At 39.4% G+C, this 24,152-nt stretch overlaps 1 protein-coding gene across 1 annotated transcript in view; it reads right to left on the reverse strand.

Annotated features, from left to right (window-relative positions):
• Positions 1-24,152, reverse strand: part of NBEAL2 (neurobeachin like 2) — a 3,059,867-nt gene that overhangs the window by 1,700,388 nt on the left and 1,335,327 nt on the right. The window contains exon 7 of the mRNA XM_044066003.1: positions 22,157-22,242. Within this exon, the coding sequence (XP_043921938.1) occupies positions 22,157-22,242 (86 nt within the window). The remainder of the gene's footprint in view (positions 1-22,156; positions 22,243-24,152) is intronic.

The raw sequence follows: 24,152 nt of genomic DNA on the forward strand, positions 1-24,152 counted from the left end.
TCAAATTCAGAAGTGTGCTGCACTGCAAGGTCAGACACTAACATTGAAGTCTTAACTGTGTTTTGAAGCTGACTATTCTGTTGTTGTTACCTGAAAGTACAGCAATGAACTATCAAAGGGGGACAAGATGCAACTTTTCAGACAAGCTCCAGTGGCTTTAGTTCATGTACTGACATTTTCATTTATACCTGATTTCTTGTTTGTACTCTCAAAAGGGGAAGTGATGCTACCATACAGACCGTGTTCAATATTGCTCCTATGAATTCCAATGACTGGGATGGTTGTAATTGGGATTTGTTGCAACTGATAGTTACTCCAGGATTTGAACAAGTCTGTAACACTTAGTCTCAGGCTTGTACCAGTTGATGCCTGGTCGAAGCAGTAATGAGCCAGTTGTCAAAGTATGGAAACACATGGTATCTCTGCAGTCTCAAGTGAGCTGCCACTACTGCCATACAATTGGTGAGCACCCTGGGGGCTGTAATGAGACCAAAGGCAGTGCTTTGAACTGTTAATAACTGGCTCCCAGCCAGAAGCACAAGCACCTTCTGGATCATCTGTTCATTTTTATGTGATGGTACGCATCCTGAAGATCTACTGAGCATATTCAGTGATACTTGCTCAGGAAGGGGAGAATGGACTGAAACTGTGACCATCCGGAGCTTGCTGTCCTGAACTGATTTGTTCTACACACACTGAGATCTAAAATCAGTCTCCAGTCCCAAGTTTTCTTTGGAACTAAAAAGAATCTTCAGTAAGTTCAGAATTTTATCTGGTATGGAGGGACCTCGTGGATGACTCTCTTCTCTAGCAGCTTTTGAATTTCCAATGCTGCTGTTTCCCTCTGATTGGGTGGATCATCAGGGATTTTTCTGGTTACGAGGATGGAAGGGAAAGGGGAATAATATAACCTCTGGAAGTGATCCTCTGCACCCAAGTATCATTTATTATATTTAGGCAGGCTGCTTGGTACAGAAATAAGTGACCTCAAACTGCCTCCACAGGCAGACAATTGGCCTTTATCCAGGAGTGTTGACAGAGTCTACTGGAAAAGGCATCTCTAGAGCTTTGGTTTTGTGGGTTTCCTCTGCCAAGGGAGCATCTTTTACCATTCGCCCCCTCTGCCTCTGGGGGAACTACCTCCACGAGTGTCTTGAAAAGGACCCACAGAATTCCTGAACCATATCCTGAACCATATCTTTTGACCTCCCTGCTGATTCCCAGAAAAGGTCTGTTAAGGGGTCGAAAAACATGCATCCATGGCAGATATTGTCTTTCCATACTTCACACCTGGTGATATCTTTCACTGTGGGGACAAATCACTGATGAAAGATAGCAAAATGAAGCGCCTGGATAGCCGTTTCCACAGAATAACATTTTATTCAAGGGTATAAAAGCACAGCACAGCACAACACTGACTAACACTGACCACAACAGTAAACAGTACGTTTTCGTCCACAACTTCTTGAGGTAACTACAAGCATCCCCTTGAGGCATATATATATATATATTCCTATCATTAAATTAAATTATTCAATTAACTCATGTTAACTATTAAAATGCCAATTGTTAAAACATTAAAATCATTGTAGAACCCAAACCTTTCCATAACCATACTCCTTGTTCAGAAGGCATTTACATCTGCTTTTACTAGAACATTTACTACCCTATCACTAATATATATATATATATATATATATATATATATATATATATATATATATGGATCTACTTTAAAAGACCGAACTGACGATTCCCCAAAACGGAAGAAAGTCAGTACTGACAGGTAAGTTTACCGACAGGGTGATTTGCCGACAGCGGAAAGACCGACAAGGGTAATGTGTGATCGCGACCTAAGTGTGACAGTGACGGAGTTAGGACTGAGGTAAGTGTGCAATATTGTGGGATTTCCTTTAGGCTGTGGGAAAGGTGAGTGTGTGTTAGTGTCGGAGTTAGGGTTCGGGTAGGTAAGTGTGTGATAGTGAGGGACTGTAGTTTAGGGACAGGTTAAGTGAGTTAGGTTTAGGGTGCAGGTAGGTGAAGTGTGCGATAGTGTCGGACCTTGGGCTAGGGTGGGTTAAGTGAGTTAGGGTTAGGGTGCAGGTAGGTGAAGTGTGCGATAGTGTCGGACCTTGGGCTAGGTGGGTTAAGTGAGTTAGGGTTAGGGTGCAGGTAGGAGTGTCGGACCTTAGGGTTAGGGTTTGGGGCTAGTGGCTATGCCATGTAGTGTAATGTGTTGTTACGCTCGTGTCGGTGTTATGGTGTTCGTGTTTTCGTTGTCGGTTTTGTGTGTTGTCGGTTATCTGGCCGGTGATTTTGTGTGTCGCATGTATGAATCTTTCAAAGTATATATATATATATATATATATATATATATATATATATATAAAATATAAAATAAATACAAGTACAGGTATAAATATAATACAAACTCCATTCAATTAAAATACATTAATATATTAAAAGATATATTAGTGACTCAAATTAATATCATTGCATGAATGTTAAAATACCATAAATTAATGCAAATATAAAATCCATACACTCAAAATTTGCATCAGTTCCTCACTTTTTATGAAAATCTTGGAAGGTTAAAAAACATTCGATCAAAACACCCTTGTATAACAAAAACAGGTTACATACTCACTTAATGCATATAAAAATATATTAAAATACAAGTTTGTGTCAAAAGGTATGCGCAAACATGTTAAAAAATAGAAATAAAATTATATTAAAAATTGTGTTAAAAAATTATGTTTAAAATTTATTTCACAGTTTTGCTGCCCTAAGCTTCAATACAGATTCTAGGGAAACCATATCATTCAATCCTGGCCATTTGTTAGATTCTAAAACCATTTGCCAGTATAACTCCCTATACTCCAGTTTGGTTTCCCATGCACCCCCCTCTAATATCTGATTTGACTTCTTCTAATACAAAAAATGTAAATGAGTCTCCACCGCATATTTGAGTGTGTTTGTAAAGTACATTCCTACTATTCTCTTTCCTAATATCATAGGTATGTTTATAAATCCTCCTCTTCAAACTTCTCTCCGTTTTTCCTATATAAAAACCTTCACATTCCCCACATAGGGCTACATAAACCAGCCCTTTGGAACCACAATTAGAATAAGAAGTGGCTCTAATATGTTTCTTTCTGCTAAGAAAATATATCTCGGACAAGTTAGAGATGTATGAGCATTGTTGGCAGGCCCCGCATTTATATGTTCCTACCTTTTTCCTCTCTATATTAAAATATCTATTCTCTAAAATATTTTTAATGCATCTACCCTTTTTGAACACATATCTCAAAGGTTCATCAAATTTAAGATTTAAATCACTAATCTTTGAGAACCTGTCCCATTCTTCTTTTACTATTTTTTTAATGACGTTGGCATCACCACTATAATCTAAAATATAAAGATTAGTGAAATTGTTCTAACCTCATTGTTAGGAATATTAGTCTCACTCACCACATCCTCCATGCCAAGGATGGGAGCAAACTTACTGTTTCTGCTAAGAATGACTTCATTATATATTTAATTAATTAAATTTTCTGGGTAGCCCCTCTATACAAACATTAATTTCAATAAATCACCCTCTTTGATAAAATCCAGGTCATCCTGGAAATTCTAATTCTTCTCTATGTGAGATGGTGGTACAATGATCCACAATATCGACAGTAATAAAAATAACATTATCTTTAAATACATTTTTACTTATACTTCTTAAAAAATCCCATGAGTCTTTCAACACATTGGGGGCTTTAATAGAAATATTCTTCAGTTTATGATACAAGTATTTAGCAATTGGGGCTATCACTGACTGGCTTGCTGCTACCACCGGTCTCATGGGGGGGGGGGGTCTTCTACGTTTTTATGTATTTGTGGGATCCCAAATATACTAGGTACTCTAAGTTCTTTATTATACAAAAATCTAAAAGGTTTCAAGGTCTATAAATCCCTCTAAAACCAAGTCATTCAAAGTTACATACATTTTCTTGTAAGCAATATTAATTTCATTTAAAGATACCTTTGCATATTTGTTTTCATCCAATAATAATGCCATCATTTTACTTTCTTATATGACTGTATCCATTATAACCATGCCCCCCCCCCTGTCTGGTTTCATTACCCCTACAGATTTATTTTCTCTCAGTGTATCCAAAATTAGTTCTCTCCTCATTTGTTACATTAGACCAAACTTTATTCTTATAAATGTTCTCCTTTAACTTACTTTCTACCATATTTTCGAAGTTCTTCAACTGTGGGTGCAATGGGGGGGGGGTTCCATACAATTTTCTTTTTTGGTTTGTCTTCAACTCTACCAGGTTCATTAATTAATAATTCAAGATTTTTCTTAAGCACAAATAGTTTAAGGTCAATAATCGTGTTGCTAATTTCACTTTTTTTCCTTTGGAACAAATGTAAAGCCCTTGGCAAACAGTTAAAAAAATCCATTAGTGATATCAATACTACTACAGTTAAAAATAGTGTAACCCTGATGTGTTAGCCTAATCCCTGATGCTTCAGCCAGCACATCCGTGTTGTTAAAATCTAACCTTCCAAATATTTTTTCTAATGACCTTATTTCCTCCCTTTGTTGCCCCTCCCCCTCCAATTGTCCTGGTAATAACCCACTGATGCTTTGCTTCTCAGTCTCTCGGACCTTTAGAGGGGGGGGGGGATACTCTAAAGGGTCATTTATATCTCCCACTTCTTCCACATTTTCATAATGCACATCAGTTTCTATTCTGTTATTAACATATGCTCTATCCCCCTTGTCAGAATGTGGTCCTACTCTCTCTTTCCTATAAAGACCCCTATCCCCTGAAAACAATTGACATAATTTTTGGCTTTAGGATAATGCATTTTTGTGCATAATCATTCAAATCCCTTTCCATTTCCTCTTTTTCCTATTAATAATCATATCCATTTTATCATTCACACATGCCCTTATTTCATAATAATTCTTCTTCTCTTCATCTACCGTAAACATTAAGCCATTAACCAAACACTCATTTACCCTACAAATTTTATCACTGAGACTCTCCATTAGCCTTTCATTTTGTTTAATTATAGCTTTCAATATAATCAGACCGCAAGTGTCAAATATATCCAACAGTTCAAGATGAAATTCTGACCCTATTTCAACATTATTTGGAAACCTGTAAACCCTCAGCCCCATTGGTACAATCTTTAAATTAATACATTGCCTTAAATAAACAGTCAACATTCAAAGATTTATATTTAAAAAAGTCCTGTAATTTAAGTGTCAGTTTCATTATTTTCCTTTCTTGCTATAGGTTTTTCAAAGGAAATACGTTGGTTTATCCAAGCATCTAAATTAGATTCAGTACAGTTCATATTTTTAGAAAAACAGTCACCCTGTGTTTTATTAGTGTTTCCGCACCTCTGTTCCCTTACACCCTCACTCGTAGAACCCAATGCAGGTGATCATAGAATCTCCGGAGTTTTCTGTAGTCTAAAATTGTAGTATTACCAGAAATAACTGCATTTCCATTACCGTTAGTCTCCTTACAACCATCTCCAATGTTAACACTTGGACGGGAAGCCATAGCTGTTTCCTCATCATCTAGTTGACACGTCCCTCCATTCCCTAAATTTGTAACATTAGGAGTGGGTCTTTTACATGAAGAACACATAGGCTTTAACAATTCAACTAGCTGTGCTACCTGCCCCAGTAAAAGATCCAATTTATTCTCTGAGCTATTTCCGACTGAAATAGCCTCCGTGGAAGACATAAGCCCTTCCATCCTCCAAATATAACCACAAACCAAAGTGAAAGGAAGAAAAGCGCCAATAGTCACCAAAAACAGCAAAATGAAGCACCTGGACAGCAGTTTCCACAGAATAACGTTTTATTCAAGGATATAAAAGCACAGTACAGCACAACACTCACTAACGCTGACCACAACAGTAAACAGTACATTTTCATCCACAACTTCTTCAGATAACTACAAGCATCTCCTTGAGGCATGTATATATATATATATATATATATATATATATATATATATATATAAAATATCCCTATCATTAAAGTCAGTTAACCCATTTTAACTATTAAAATGCCAATTGATAAAATATTAAAATCATTGTAGAACCCAAACCCTTCCATAACCATATTCCTTGTTCAGAAGGCATTTACATCTGCTTTTACTAGAACTTTTACTACCCTATAACAAAAAAAAAAAAAATAAATAAATAAATATATATATATATATATATATATATATATATATATATATATATATATAATATAAATACAAGTATATGTATAAATATACTACAAACTCCATTCAATTAAAATACATTAATATATTAAAAAGCATGAATATATTAAAAATTGTATTAGTGACCTCTAGTGACTCAAATTAGTATCATTGCATGAATGTTAAAATACCACAAATTAATGCAAATATAAAATTCATACAACTAAAATCTACATCAGTTTCTCACTTTTTATGAAAATCTTGGAAGGTTAAAAAACATTTGAATAAAACACCCCTGTATAACAAAACCAGGTTACATATTCACTTAAACAATGCATGTAAAAAGATATTAAAATACAAGTTTGTGTCAAAAGGTATGTGCAAACATGTTGTTAAAATTTAGAAATAAAATTATATTCAAAATTGTGTTAAAAAAATTATGTTTAAAATTTATTTCACAATTTTGCTGCCCTAAGCTTCAATACAGATGCTAGGGAAATCATACAATTCAATCCTGGCCATTTGTTAGATTCTAAAACCAATTGCCAGTATAACTCCCTATACTCCAGTTTGGTTTCCCATGCACCCACTCTAATATCTGATTTGACTTCTAATACAAAAAAATGTAAATGAGTCTCCACTGCATATTTGAGTGTGTTTGTAAAGTGCATTCCTACTATTCCCTTTCCTAATATCATAGGTATGTTCATAAATCCTCCTCTTCAAACTTCTCTCCATTTTTCCTATATAAAAACCTTCACATTTCCCACATAGGGCTACATAAACCAGCCCTTTGGAACCACAATTAGAATAAGAAGTGAATCTAATATGTTTCTTTCTGCTAAGAAAATATATCTCGTACAAGTTAGAGATGTATGAGCATTGTTGGCAGGCCCCGCATTTATATGTTCCTACATTCTAAAATATTTTTAATGTGTCTACCCTTTTTGAACACAAATCTCAAAGGCTCATCAAACCTAAGATTTAAATCACTAATCTTTGAGAACCTGTCCAATTCTTCTTTTACTATTTCTTTAATGACATTGGCATCAAGATTAGTGAAATTGTTTCTAACCTCATTGTTAGGAATATTAGTCCCACTCACCACATCCTCCACGCCAAGGATGGGAGCAAACTTACTGTTTCTGTTATGAATTACTTCATTATATATTTCATTAATCAAATTTTCCAGGTAGCCCCTCTCTATAAACATTAACTTCAATAAATCACCATCTTTGATAAAATCCTGGTCATCTGAGGTAATTCTGCTACCCCTAACGTATTGACCTTTCACAATACCTTTTTTCTGTGAATAAGGGTATGCACTTTTAAAGTGTAAAAAAGAATTACAATACGTGTCCTTCCTATGGACTCTCGATACATATCCTTCATTAACTGTATCCTTCCTAATATTCACATCCAAATAATTTATTTCATCACACCCTATCTTGTACGTAAAATTTAAGAACCCCGTACTATTTGAAATATAGTTAAAGAATTCCCCAAACCTTTCTTCAGTGTCCACCCAAAAAATACATGTCATCTAAAAATCGTTTATAAAGCACCCAACTATATAATCAGAATGAAATATGTATTTATGTTCCCACCAAGACAATACCAAATTGGCAAAAGTTGGAGCACACACAGCCCCTATAGCTACCCTTTTTGTCTGTTTGAAAAGCTCCCCCTCAAAATAAATAAAATTATAATTTAATACCATCTCCATTAAAACCAAAATCACATAGATGTCTTTATCATTAAAACTCCCATTCTTCCTTAAAATTTCTTCTAAAATTCTAATCCTTCTCTATGTGGGATGGTATGATTGATGAAAGATGACTTGAAGGGCTCTGCAAAATCACAAAGGTGCATCCAGGCATGCCTCCTAATGGAAATCCCTGAACCCGCGGCCTTTGATGCACCTTTTGCAGCATGCGAGATGAGCCTCATGGATGAATCTGCAATAGATTAGAGGGTAGCCAACTGTGAGGCCACAGAAGTTTGAGCCTCTGCAGTAGTGATCCCTGAAAGGGAGTTTGAAAGTTTGTTAATTAAGCCTTTTGCAACCTCATGAAATGTGCCAACTAGTTCAGTGATCATATAGCAAAAGTCGCTGAAGCATACACTTGCTTCCCAAATCTGTCCTGAGCACTAGATTCTCTATTGGGGGGGACAGTGAAACTTTGTTCTGCAAGTTCTTTCTTTTGCAGCCGCCGCCACGACCATGGTATCAACTGGCACTCCCTTACTTCAATGCTCTCTCGCTACTGGTGGAGTCAGAATCATCTGGTCTCTTGGGGATTGACTCAATCAAATCAGGTTCCTTCCACGCCTACCTAGAAACCAAACTGATGAGTTCACTGGCAGGCGGAGTGACCCAGGATGTAGATGGGCCAGTCCCAAAAGCTTCCAGAAATACTGACTCTTCAGGAAATAGGTTTTGTGCACACCAATCACCCTTGTGTTTTAGGGTCTTAAGAACATCTCCAAATGAGACGTCATCAGGTGGTGATTTGGGAGACCCCTCTCCCTCATCAAAGTCAGCATCTTCAGTGACAGATGCCTGGGAGGAGTCCAAGTGACTCCTCTTCCATGTCTTCTTCCTAGGGATTTCTTCGGTTGTATGATCCAGAGAAGTATTGGAAGAGATGACAACACCCAGCTGGGTGGTCTTGAAGCTCTGGGCTGGCTGCCCCAGTGGCACAGAATGCTGAGGATCATGGTGCAAAGACAGCTGAGACTTCGAAGGTGGAGCCAAGAGGAAAGAACCCACCTGACCTGCCTGAGAAAAGTAAACCCACATCACAACCTTAAAAGCTGACCACTCCAGAGAGAAGAAAGCCAACGGAGCTGAGAAAATGAGTTTCAGGTCCTCCAGCTCCCTCTGCTCTGAGAGATCTCTGCCCATTCTGAAATTGCTCTGTCACCAATCTCTTCACCATCCTTTCCACATCTGACTCAGTGATACTTCTAGAGGAACGAGAAGACACTATTGAAGGGGGCCTAGAATGTCGCTCTAGAAAGGGGAAGGGCATCCTAGATGGTACTGGGTCCACTGGGGGTGGATATACAGTCCTAGGCAGAGACTTCCAATCCAGGGATATTGGGTCCATGACACCTTTCTTCAGATCAGAGGAAGGACCTGCCAGATACTTCATCAGATCCCAGGATGGTTGGATTGCAGGAGATGTCAGATTGGATTTTGGTTCTTTTTCTTAGGCTCAGATGAAGTGGAAGGAGCAGACTCAGAAGATCTGGACCTTTTTACAGGTCCCTGGATTTAGATTTTGGAGGATGAACTCCAGCAATGGCCTAAGAAAAGCTAGTTGGCAAAAGACCTTTCAATATTAATTTAGTTTTCCTCTCTGTTAAGGCCCTTGGGTTAAATACACTACATATTTCACAGTCCTGTTCTAAATGTGCAGTCCTTAAACAATAAATGCATAAAAACTGGCATAGGTAAATGGTATTGTGTGCCTATAGTCTGAACATTTTTTAAACCTTTTTTTAGATATATTCACAGTTAAAATATTGAACAATCAGGTAATCTCAAAAACCAGGATATCCAAACCATATCGAGCTAAATACTGCCACAGAGAAAGGAAATGGGCAGACAAAAAAAGGATAGTAGACTTTTTTATTAAGAAAAAAAGAAAGAAAGGTATAACAGCCTTAATGGCAAGGCATATAGAGGAGTAGGAAAGGCCTACCAGCAATGGTACACTTGTACATGTAAAAGGATAAAAAATTTGGTATAAAATAGCAGAAACCTGATAGGAATGTACCAAGCTACAAAACAGAGATAAATTTGCTAAAGAACTAATTAAGGATAAAAGAAGCTCAACAGTTTGTTGGTCTCCCGTGAGCTGGAGTAACAGCCGGGTCAGATCAAACTGTCAGATCTGAACCCATACATTGAGGAATGAATGAAAACTGACAGCAGATCTAATGTCCGAACCAGCTGTGTGCTTAGTTCTAACTATGTCAGAAATACAGATCCTACATATTTTTCCAGTCATGCTTTCAAGTGGCTAAAGCTGCGCAGTCAAATTCATAAATGTGCTGCACTGCAATGTCAGACACTAACATTTAAGTCTTAAGTGTGTTTTGAAGCTGAATACCCTGTTGTTGTTACCTGAAAGTACAGCAATGAAATACCAAAGGGGGACCAAGACGCAACTTTTCACAGACAAGCTCCTACTGCTTTAGTTCATGTACCTTTACCGACAGTCTGAAATTTTCCTTTATACTTTATTTTTATCATGGGGGCTGTGGTGAACTTTTGTTCACTATGCTAAGTACAATAATGCTATAAATACTTTCTTACTGAGTTGTTAGCATATCTAAAGAACCACATTTCATTTGTGAGCACAGAATTATTTTTTTTTGTCACTGGACTTATGAACCCCCCCCACAAACACAATTTAGACTCTGGCAGTAGCCTGCATTATAAGGAAAAGTTGTGTGTTTTTTACAGCTGAAACCAGAGGTAAGAGCATTTTATACAGGAGTGTCACTGAATATGTTTGTTTGTCTTTTCGGCTTTTCCCGGTTAGGGGTCGCCACAGCGGAACTCAGGCCCGCTAATGACTGGCAGTAGATTTTTATGGTGCCGAGTTGCCAGCCCGACGCCCAAACTTCAGCAAAGGCACACCCATTCACGCATGTCTTTCGAAGGCCACTCTACCACAGGGAGGACATGCAGACTCCACACAGAAGGCACTCCGGCCAAGAATCGAACAGGAGAACCTCTTGCTGTGAGGCAACAATGCTACCGCTGTACCACCGGAGTGTCACTGAATATAAACCTGTGAAACTTGCTACATTTCAAATAACTTTTAGTTATGCTGTACTGATGGGCTCGGGCCGATCCTCGGCTCGACGACTGCTGCCTTATGCTATGAAGCCTCGGTCCTGTCTAAATAAAACATAATTGTGAGGATACTCTCATCTTGTGAAAAAACGGTGGAGGCGTATAACAAGCCGTGGGCCAAGGGATGGCAATAATCGTCCATAGGACTCTCCCGAGAGCTGAGAGAGGAGGGAGATAATCGTGAGGGCTGTAGAGACAGAAGCACGCCCTCACTTGGACTGACTGCCCCAGGAATGCCCCCCACCACCAGCGAAGGTCCCCCTTGTGTTCCCCGTGATCCCGTGTGGGGAGACTGAGAGGAGAGCAGGACCATCCTGGCTGGAGCTTTGGATCTGAGAAGCAGGCTGGACTGAGTCAATTTCTACTCGATGAACCTTATGCGCTGAGATGAGCAACACAGACGGAAGTGCCTAGTGATATTGTGGCTGTAGGTTCTGCAATAGTAGGCGCCTGGAGGTGGCAGTTAGGAGCCAGTCCCAGAGATCAACGGAAACACCTGGAATCCTAGACTCCTCAGGGTTGAGACCATCACCAAAAACAGGTAAACACCTTGGGGGCTGTGGGTGAGACCAACAGGGCAGTCGAACTGAAAAATGACTGTCTAAGTCCCTAATCCGATCTGTCTCTGGGGACTGGGTTGGATGACTCCTTTTTTTGAAGCTTTGAGACTTTCTCTAGCTGCCATTTCCCCGCTGGACTGGGTCGGGTCCGGATTTTTGGACGGATGGCGTAACCTCCGGATTGATTCAAGCACCCATCGGGGTCCAGGCTTTTAGGTGCCTCGCGACCCCCCGACTGGCGGAGGAGGTGCACAGTCGGGCAATCCTCAGGAAATTTCCCCTCTTCTGCCTCTAGAAGGGGATCATCTCTGCCTGAGAGGATAAGACTTCTGATTTTATTAGAACCACATTCCTTTCCTCTTTAGCCTTGGAGAAGGCCTAAAGGGAAACGAAAATCCTGACAAAGTGATCAAATCTAGGAGCTCGTCAAGGGCGGAGACACCCAGAAGGCTATGGGCTGCCTTGAGCGGCCTTGGCTAACACCAGCTGGGGGGTTTGAAGGGCCAGGAATGCCAGCCGCCTCATTGTTGGAGGGCTTCCAAAAGGTCTGCAAAATCATAGGATCTCTGTGAGGATGACCCGTGACCCTCTGCATCATCAGACGGGAGAGCTTTTCCTTGGGGTTTCCTCTGAAGAGCTTCAGAGGAGATCAGGAGGGGAACCCCCTCTGGGTGACCTCAGGCCCCGCTCAGCTGTCTGGACTACCACAGACCCAGTCCAAAGAGTCAGTCTCCCATTATGTAGGGAAGGTGGTGGTGAGAGAGGGGGTCAAAGAAGATGGCCCTGAAGGCGGGACCGCCAGAACCCTGGGAAGGTCCAACCCTTTTAGACCGACAGTAGAGCTAGAACCCCGCGAGCCGACGAGAGGAACTAATTTCTGGAATACAGTAGACTGAACAGTCTTAGGAGCACCTCCCTGATGTCGTCTCCGGCGGAAGGGGAAGAGTCTGAGCAGCAGCCCTCTCCGGCTCAAAATCAGTGGAGCCGATGAGGGTGTGACCCTCTCGAAGCCCCCATCGCCGGCTCCCAACCAACGAGTGAGAGGCATCGCGAGGTGAACCTCCGCCTCGGCCCTCGGCTCTGAAGTCCGTGGAGCCGCCTGCCCCTGCTAGCTTAGGTACGGTTTTATTCTTCCTCTCTTGGAGACTAGAGAGGAAAGGTGGACACGCTGCAAGAAGACTCCTGTAGGTGTTGCGCCTAAAACACAGTACACGCACAAGTGATCATGATCATGAATTTTTTTTTATAATTGCACCTCGCACACTTCTTAAATCCTGAGGATTATGCTCTTTGACAATATTATACTGTCACAAATCACTAATATGTCACTAAAGAAAGATTTCAATTACAATAAAATTTTTTTTTTTTTTTTTTTTAATACAAGAAAAAACAAGTACAATACAAGTACAAGTACAATACACCTAAGGAAAGGAGAAACCTCTAACTCTAACAAACAATGACTAACCCAAAAAAAAGAAAAAATAAACTAGGGAAAAACTAAGACAAGACGAAAACTTTCCCTAATCGTACACAACCTTACACAAATACAAACACATTTTTAACAACAAATGACAAAACAAACAAAAATTGCTAAACCAGCTATTAGAAAACAAAGAAAAAACTTTGGGGAAAAACAAAAAAAACAAGCAAAAAGCTTCTTAGTTTGAGAATCCTGGGATAGAGAATAGCTCAGCCAATAGAGCTTCTTCTATAGTAGCATAAGGCAAACTGAGAGCTCGAGGATCGGCTCGAGCCAGTACAGAATGTAGGCGAGATAGGATCACATAACATCTACAGATAAATGTATCTTTATTGCTAGGTACCAGCAAAAGTCATATATAGTCATTTGCCCTATGGATACTCTAGTTTTTACATTTATAAAAAATAATACATATCTACATTTTTTCAAGCTATCAAAATCAGTCATATTACTGGTAAATTCTTATGAAATGAGAACCAATACCAATTCTTTTCTCTAGCAAGCAAGTAAAATTATCTGTCATTTGCATGTCTGCTGGGGAAGTTAGTAGAAGAAAGCAAATAGCAGGCAGAGGGTTAATAAAATTATCGGCCATATTTCTGCACATCCTGAAAGGCATGCTCATATTTCAGATTCTGTTATCTAGTTTTCCTAAAAATTATTAGGCTGTGGAAGACAAACTGAAAATCATTATCAAGGGGTATTGTGCTGCAATTTTCATAATAATTTAGTGAAGCAGTAGAGAGATTTTTCTATTTGAAATTTTTCACAACAGGGTAGAATTCAGGCCAAAATGGCCTCAGAAAATTGAGTACAGATCTTTTGCAAAACATTCAGCTGAAAACAAATGTGGAGCTTTCAGTTATTTTTTGAGCAAAATAAACAAAAGCTATTAAAAATGACATAATATTGTTGGGATTCCATACCCAATAGAAGTACGCTTCAATATAAATGTGAAAAAGAAGAAGAATATAAATGTGCTAATTTTGAAAATGAATTTTTTTCTTCAAAATTCAAGCTACAGCTGCACTTTCGTTATTGAGGTAGGAACCCCAACCAATGATATTTATATATAATTATGTACATAACACTTCCTGAACATTTCATGAATAAATGTTGAAGCATTATAGAAATACATGCTTTTATATCCAACCACAAGCAGTCAAACATACGTAGTACTCTGGAGACGGACCTTCTTGAAATGGTCAGCAGTAAAGAGTTAAAGGCACAGCATCCACTTTCTAGACACAACATGTTACAACTACCCTCTGTCAACATAAAACTAGGGATTTAGACTTGCAATGATGGGTTGTAAGCCCTCTATAACTCATCAACCTTTCTGCTGACTATGCTGTATTTAGGGCATTACTGTACTTGTGAGTCACTGTATAATGATAAGGTTGAAGGGACAGTGACCATTGGCATAACTTTCCACAGGCATCAGTCTGCCTACTAAGCCACTGCAATGTAGCACAACAAACAGTATTTGAAGGCACAAAAAAACCCTACTTTACAGCTAAAAACTATTTTTCAGTGGATGATTGTCTTTTTGACATTTAACAACGTCCTGCTGATGCAGCACTCTGGGTGATCCTCCCCTTGAATGCATTGGGAAAGCAATGTCCCCTAAACTTACCTCTAATGTGCTGGTATACAAGGCAAATTCTTTAGTAAAATCAGGCATCACTAACTCAGGATCCTGTTTAATTCATAATACGAAATGACCACCTCAATAGACCACTGCACCTTGACAGAAGGTTGCAGGTTTGTAAGTTCTGTCAAAAAACAGGCAAGTAGTTGCGAAATTAAGCATTAACTTTCTGCAATACCCATTTAGCTTGAGAACAGCATTTACATGCCTTTTAGTAGATGGTATATCAAGGCGTCTACTTGGTGTCTTATCACCATATTCCTAAAAAGGTAGCCAAAATACCTAGCTTCCAGCATGCTCAGTTTACTTTTCTCAGCATTCATGTTCAAGTCTGCTAGTCTTATAGACTCTAGTAAAGCCTGCACTTTTGATAAATGAGACTTCCACACATCTAAAAGAATAACCACATCATTCAGGTCTGCAGCAGCATACTGTGAGTAGTTCTTAAAGTTAATACACCTCTCCCACTGAAAGAGAGCTGGGCCTTCATATAAGGCAAATGGTTACACTGTATAAGGAAAAAGAAAATAGAAGTGACAAAGGTTATTTTTTTCTTTGCCAAACTGGGTAAGTGAAACCCTTTTGTCAAGTTTAGTGTTGTCAGTTATCTGGCCTTTCCTAAAATGGTTAAGAGATACCCTCTCAATACCAGTTTGTCAAAACTAGTGTAGTTAATTATATGGCCTTTCTTAGGTTCTTGATCATCTCATCAGTTCAGGGCATGGGATACCAAACTTTAAAATGATATTCAATTTCCTAAAGTCATTACATAAACTGATATGTCTATCAGGCTTAGCTGCTACCACAGCTGGTGTGTACCAGTCATAATGTACCTCTTCTATCATGCCTACTTTAAGCATTTTTAACCATTGCTCTTACTAATGGTTTCAGTGACTCTGGCATTCTACAAGGCCTTGTCTTTACTCCAGGTGTTGTCTCTATTATATTCTAATTGTTTAGATCTCTCTGGCATTTCTCAGAAAATTCTTTTTATTATTACTTTTTTTGCAACTTTGTGCCCCTGCAGCCTGACGACTATCAGACATTTTTGTAGTCAATGAGTCCATTCATTTCTTTCACTAAGTAAGAACTTACTGATCAGTGTTATCATCAAAGCAGTCATAAATGGTGGTTTGAAGGCTCTTCATTTTTTTCCAGCCTAAACTCATGTGCACCTGACAAGACAAAGGAGAATGGTTCATGCGATGGTCTGTCCATGGAGAGCATCTCCTCACTTCCACCAGGGTCATTCCCTTTCAAACAGCCCTGTCCTCCTGCATGAGTGGTGGTCTCACCTATTTCTACCAATGAGACTGCACAGGTATTTTTATACCCCAAGCAAACTTCAGAATATTCTTCCTCACGTGAATTACAACTGCTAGAAGTGTGATGGGAAACAGAGCAAGGCCAATGGGAACATGTTTTTTGGTAGTGCAACAAGTTGGTAGATTTTAAAAAACTCAGTACAGAGCACTTTGTCAAAAACATTAAGGCGGCAAATGGTTGCAACTACGTAAATGATTCTTTTGAGTTGGGACATAGGATATGAATTGCATAAACACAGCAAAGTCTTACTAGAGTTTAACGCTACTAGTTCTCAAAGAAGCAATTACTAGAAAATGGAAATCAAAATTTAAATTGACTGTAATTGAAGTACTGAATAATGTAAACAAGATGAAAGAACTAGAGGTAGGACATTTTTAGAAAAAGGGAAGGAGCAAATGTTATGGAAATACATTTGTGGGAACATTACATGCAAAATAATGTTCAGGAAGAGGAGTGAGGCTTAAGGGAAAGTAGGGATTGAACAATTTATGTAAAGCTAAAATTAATGGTAGTTGTTAAAAAGGCTACACACCCACACCCACACCCACACCCACACACACACACACACACACACACACACACACACACACACACACACACACACACACACACACAGATACATGTACATTCAATGAAAAATAATGAAAAATGTCACTGTGGCTTGTTTTCCTTTCCATTAACGGATGAATATCTATATCACTGTTTAAACTGTAATTTAATAAAGCCATTTCAAATAAATTCTGATTCTGAGATATGGACTTTCTATCACAATTGCTGGTCTAGATGCAAAAGTCAATGCAGGAAGCAGAAATAGTTGTGCACCCATGATTTTGATTTTGACTGTGCTTCTATAGGTGGTTATCTGGTTCCATCGCAGTCAATGCAGAAATGCAGACCAATGAGGACAACAATTAGGAGAGAGGCAGAATCCCTACCCATAGTGGACACAGAAGGAGAAGGGATAAGACCTATCTTCACCTATGCCTGTATCAGAGCTTTCATCATTTTGTCACAGTCCAAAATCTATCATAAATTAATGGCTACTATGGAGGGGATGTCAACAAAACAAACCTGAAGGACCTGACAGAGGGAGGCCCTGCCTGACTCCATGGGGGGGGGGGTACCACTTTCCTCCCTAGTCTTCCTTAGTTAATCCTTTCCAAAATAACCAATTTTGGAACACCAGCCATAAGTTCATAGGTGTATCATAAGCTAATGGCCACTAGGGCCTTTATAAGTCTAGCTGTGCAACCCAAATGTGACCTACAAATTTGATTTATATAGGATACGATTTACTAACTGCCTCTGTTCATCAAGGACATAGGTGCCAGATGAGGGTGAATTCTCAATTACTCATCCATTGGTCCAAGTTGTGCTTAAATAGGGTTAGGCAGGAGCTCTGCTTCACATGGATGGGAAGTCTGTTCCAGAGAATGGGAATTCAACATCTGCCTCCAAAACATTTATGTTCACAAGCAAAATGTAGGTCTTTTGATCTAGAAGTTCTGATGCAGTTTGCTTTTCTGTGTGTGTAAAAGCTTCATCAAAACAGTGTCCAGGGATGTGTTGTCTGCCAGGCAAAGATCACCTCTCAAAAGTCAGTATGACACCAAACAAACAGACATGGCTTTGAGGCAATCAGCATACAACATTGTGCTTACTCCCTGTATTCTTTTTGTAAGGAACCTTTGTGGACATTACAGCTGCTGCATGTGTCTGGTCAGGTACATATGAAAAGGGGCATTACACTCCATGGCGTGTCTGATTAGGGCGAATACAGTGGTACGATGACCTCACTGGACCTAAAATGCTATGCTTTTATTTATAAGTTAAGCAACACAGAGGGATTTTACTACTACCTTGGACACATGTTTATCGAAGGCTAGGTTACTACTGACACAAGCTCCCAGATCCCTGACTACTAGATCAGCTTTTAGGGGTGTTTTATTGATGATGTAGTTACCCAGGGTGGCCAGCTTCCTAAACGGTACTATAATGCATTTCTTGAGATTGTGTTTTAAGCCACTGCTTTGGCACCAAGCATCTGTATGTCTGTGCTGGACCTTCCTAACGGGTGTTCTTGTCTTGGCGGATTCAATGACTGCTCCCACTTTGCAATCTTCTGCAACTTGGTGAGCCAGAGGCCTGTGACATTGGCTTTCACTTCCAATAAGTTGATGCCAAAGAGGAGAGGGCCCCAGCCCACAGCTCTGAGGGATTCCTTGGTGACTGGCCTCTTTGTAGAGGAGGTCTCACTGATACTAACCTTATGGGTCATATCTGTGAGCCAGCCAGCCAGCCATCTAGTGTGTTATAAAGATGTTTATACCTAGTCCCCCAAGTTTGTTGACGATGCCTAAGTGAGGTACTGTATTAAATGCTTTAGCCAGATCTAGATAGGCAGCATGCACTACTTTCTCATCCTTTGCCACAGTGACTTTTTCAAAGAAATCCACCAGGTTCAGTAAGCATGATCTTCCTCTGACAAAGCCAAACTGGGATGAATCCAGTGTCTGGAGGTCTCCTATGTCCTTGTTGATAATTTCCATGATAATTCTTTCCATGACTTTGCAAATAAGACTAGTTAAATTAATAGGTCTGTAGTTTCCAGGCTCTGTCAACAAAGCCTGTTTAAAGACTAGGTAAAGAGTGACTCCAGGGGTTCAGATAAGTTGTGTTCAAGAGACATCCTGGGATGTTATTGGGGTCCACTAAGGTTGTGTTCTCGTCTTGAGTACAAGTACATGCTCCCTAGTTATAGTTGGAGGGGATATATTTGAGTATATTTCTTGGGGGATGTTTGGGGATGAGATGGGATAATGGTGGAACTCTATTTGTCCACTAACAGGTTTGCTATATCGCCAGGCTCGGTGAATGTGTTACCATTAACCACCAGTTCAGCACAATACTGTGTGTTGCCCTTGAGGACTCGGACATAGCTGAAGAAGTCATTATGGTTATCTTTCACCTGGGAGGCTATCTTAACCTCAACATCCTAGACCACCAAAAAGGAAAAAAACTAAGGGTAATGCAGCTCAATGCCAGAAGTCTCAATCTCAAGATGCACGCACTCGAGGCCCTTCTCAATATGGAGAACATCGATGTCTGTGCTGTGACAGAAACCTGGTTCAAGGCTCCTGAGAGCACCCCAGCACTAACAGGAGACTGCTCTGCAATTTGTACTCAAACTCAGGAAACTCAAACACCATCATACTAGGACTACTCAAGCCCTAACACGAGTTCATAAACTCAAATGCCATGGAACAACTAGTCACCATCTCCACAAGAGGAGAAAACATACTTGATCTCATCATCACGAACATGGGATCAAAATGTTCCCTCACTGGTGAGATCAGATCATAAAAAAGACCACAGTGAAAAACTCTGAGCCGGACTGCATGGATCAGGCAATCCCAAACAAAACTAAGAAACAAGCTCTACAAAGGAGGAAGCTACTTGATCATTATAAGTAAAACTAAGAGCAGGACTCTAAAGACAATCATAAGGCCTTCTTTAAATTAGTTCAAAATGATGTGAAAATTACTGAACCTACACAAACATACTGGCTGACAGGTTCAGTGCAAACTTCTCCCAAAAGGAGAGATATCTATTCCAGAGGATTGTAGCCCCCAAACATCTCCAAAAAACACAGCATCCATGGGACGGATGGTGTCCCGAGTTAAACCCACAGTTAGGACAGCTGTTTAATCTTAGCCTCACCTCAGGATAATGCACTCAAAGGGCGGCGGCGCACTGTGGTCCCACTTCATACCACAGACCCTGAAATTATTGACAAGCCTTATCTGCAAAGCCATGGAGAGGATCATAATGGAACTCATAAATAAAGACATAGGGAACTTGCAGACTTTGGATCCAGATCCTGCCTCTTAAACTTGGTTGACGACAGTCACCAAGGCCATTGATGAGGGAAAGGCAGTAAACCCATACATCACAAGATGGGTTGCAAACTGGCTAAGTGACAGAACCCACAGGGTCAGAGTTGAGTACAAGCAAACACAGGAACAGAAATGGATAACTGGTGCCAGAGCCATGGCCTGAAGTTAAAACAAGGTTACCCCTAGCTACCATATAGGTGGCAATCCACTGAGCACAGAAAAGTCATCATGACACTCATGTTGCTAAAGTAGTTAGGAAAACCTTCTATATCACTCATTAGACCTATGATTGGTATCTGACCAGATACCTGATGCAGCTTGAAAGGCCCCAAAAGTTCCTCACCAAAAGGATAAAGGGTCTCAAAAATATGTCTTATGCTGCCCAACTGAAAGAACTCCAGCTCTATTCAGTCTCATACAGATTTGATGAATATGCTTCACCTCAAAAATCTAGATCCCTCAGAACCACAAGGACAGATTCATCACCCAGAAACTCCCTATGCTGTGGAACGCTGGCCTTGTTCAAGAGGAATCTTGACCAATGGATGGGAGATCCCAGTGATTACTTCAGTGTCACTGCTTGACAGAGGCACAGAAAATGATAGGCATAGTTTTATTCAACATAACTATGGGCTAGGCTTATAAATGCCCTTGGGCAGATAGCCTAGTATGAACCTATGAACCTATGAACATTGGGATCCCAGGTATACCATGCAAGACATTTCAGACCTGTGGTAGAATCCCGTGACTGTTATTTCTTGCATTTTTTCAAATCCTGAGTGGTAATCTATGCTGTACTAGCACAAGTGCACACAACAATCCCCCACACATACACCCACTCAGTTGCTAAACTGTATAGGCTAAAAATAACCCAGTAATGCTTAAGAACAAGAACATGCAAATAAAGCTAAAACAGAATAGGTGAAAACATCCAGTAAAACAGCCAGAAGAACCTTAAAACATTAAAACCAATAACCTCTCAAAAGAAGTAAAAATTGGCTTTGATTGGGATTAAGATCAGAAGATAAATCAGTCAATATACTATAGAAAAACATGCATAACAGCACTTTATCACTTTTTTGAAAGAGAAGCTAAAGAAGTCATTGTCCTTTTCCATTGTGAGGTCAGCAGCAGCAATTTTTTTGCAGGCTTCACTTCTTTCTCAGACCTCTGAGTGTTACATAGTCTACTCTTTAGTTTTGGAGAGACTAGAATTTATTCTGAGGAGCTCAAGCTCAAGCTAGACAGTACTAGGAGAAGTGAAACCTGGAAAAATGGTGTTCAAGTTAGACAGGAGTACATTATGAGGAAGGGGGAAGAGCTGAAGCCTGAATATGTTTCTCTGTGTCAAACTGACTTGAACCTGCAAGTTACTAAAGGTCTTCAAGAGGAGAGGCTGGATCAACCTAGACTACAGCATCTCATTCATTTGTTTTCCAATACTAGGGTCAAAGATGAGATGGAGCTTATCTCAACTAAGAGAGGTATAAGGCAGAAAACTAGTCCCTGACAGAATGCCACTCCATTAGAAGACACACGCGCACATCGGTGCACACAAACACACACACTCACCTAAGTCATAAGCATGCATATGGGCAAGCTAGAAGCCTAATAAATTCAGCTATCCCTGTGTCACCAAGAACCACGTGAAAAAGTCATGCAGAAATGGAAATACCATGCACACTGTACGCATACAACAGCCCAGCTGAGAAATGAATTAGATAATCCAGTGCCACAAGGTTGCAGTATTTAGCTCTACACCCCTGTGCTACCAACATATTATCTCATCTTATGGCAAACATGCAGATTTAATACAAGGTACACCAAAAGCACAAATGAGGAGAGCACAGTTATGACAACTGCATGACTACTCTAATCCTGTGCATTTCCTCAAATTCAATGATAAGTTATCTGGTCTTATTAAAGGACATCTCACTAAAACTACTCCCTATTACAAACAAGTTCATGCAGAAAGCTTCATCTTCAACAGTTATGATTTACTAACATACTTCCCAGTTTGTAAGTAAACTCACTTCTTAAAGTCAAAATGTGAATGTCACATACACTTTGAATCAACAATGTTATTTACAATATATATTTTGTAAGAGTATAGTTAGTAAAAGAAGTATGTATCTACCTTGCTTCCTGTGATAATGGATCCATAAGTATGTACTAATCGAAGCGCAAGGATTTCTGGTAAATGTTCACTGTCTTTGAAGCTTTCTGTGGAAAAAAATACAAAACTATAATGGACTTGGTATTTATAAAAACATGTTCAGAATTTGGACAAAGCACAGAAGTAAACATCAGCTCTGTAGCTGGGGCAGTTGACACCCTTAGCAATCCTTCAGCTGGAGAAGTAGAAGAGCAAAACAAAATGTAACAAAGACCTGTACTGTTTCCTTCCCCCTTTGCCCCCATCCTAACTACAGCTTTGCTTTTCTCATTGTCAGACAGTAATGGCATAGTCAAACTTACACCAATTTCTATATGCTATTTAAAAATACAAGGTTTATGCAGGCTTCACTTCTTTCTCAGACCTCTGAGTGTTACACAGTCTACTCTTAAGTTTTGAAGAGACTAGAATTTATTCTAAGGAGCTCAAGCTAGACAGTATTAGGAGAAGTGAAATCTGGAAAAATGGTGTTTTTAAAAGCATACAGACAATGTTGACAGCACAGAGTGCATTATGATGCATTTCAGCTACACCCTATAGAACTTCTGTACCTGCAAAGTTTCACTTGTATGAACAGCATCCCAAGTGTGATGTCCATTAGCTCAATTGGTTAAGCAATAGGGAGCTGTAAATATTTCAAAATATTTCATGATGAACCTCAATCAGCAATAACGCATCATAGTCAAGCTCACCAATGTATAATATATTAAAAAACAGCAGTGATACATTAAAAAAAACAGAACTGACACTCATCTAATGTGCTACCACAGAAACAAAACACAATGCAACTGTGCATGAGATACTCACATTATGTAAATATGTCAAGGTCCATCAAAGTGATTTTACTTGTGTACTAAACTACAACAAAATTTGCACCATAACTAAGTGTTAAGGTTGTCAGCCTCGTTTACTAAAAAGAACAGGTGTTTATACATACAAATAAGTTTCACATTAACTGCAACAGGACACTGCTGCACAAAGAATTTTTCCAAAGATGCATTACCATACTAGATTCTGCTGATTTACTATGGCACTGCCCTTTTCACTAAACCAGAACACTGTTTCTTTTTTTTTTTTTTGTCAAAATACAGAGGCACGGCATAACCACAACAGCTACCATGTATAGACCAAAGGTAGCCTGGATCAACGCAAGAACTATCAACCATAAAAGCAGCATCCTAACCACTGAAATCAAGCACATGGGGGATAACAGCAACAAAGAATGGATGAGGGGCATTTATGGTAAGTACAGAAATAAATGACAAGAATAAGCAGCACAATTTCCTTACGTATAGTTACAGGACTGTTTTCATTCAAAGATGAACAAAAACCCATATATGATGATGTTTATTATTACCTTTCACTTTAATATCAGTTTACAGATCCTGAAATGGTCTAGATGTATTAGTTCTCTATCCTAGCAAACAAACAAATAAAAACAAAACATGCTCAATCAGACTGGCAGTGCAGTTCTATCCGCAATGTTTACAGGCTGCTAGATCGTGGTTCCGTTCAGTGGCACTGAATGGCAGAATCTTGGGATATTTACATTAAAAGCATTTAAGGAAACAGCAAAATTGTGGGAATGATAAGGATCAAAAAGAAGCTAAAACCTTCTTAAAGTATTTCTAACATTCTATCCTTTGAAATCAGGAAATCCTTACGCAAAAATGTCCTATTATGCAAGTTGGAATACACAATGCCACTCATCCCCTACATTCTTCTCAACATAGCCTTGCTTCAGACTGCAGGCAACAATGTATCATGGTATGGAAATTGTTTTGCCTAACAGATGCACAAACCCATCAATGCAGACAACTTGATAAAGCTAACTGCTTACCAGTTACAGCCATAAATACTATCTTCTTATGTAAATTAGTTATACATCACATGTGTTCCCCCCTTTCTTGCAGGCGTACAAGAACAGCAGGGAGGAAAAAGAAGAATTACCAAGGAA

The sequence above is a fragment of the Protopterus annectens genome, chromosome 3.part0 (assembly GCF_019279795.1).
Source record: "Protopterus annectens isolate FY-2018-M chromosome 3.part0, PAN1.0, whole genome shotgun sequence".
Lineage (NCBI taxonomy): Eukaryota > Metazoa > Chordata > Ceratodontiformes > Protopteridae > Protopterus > Protopterus annectens.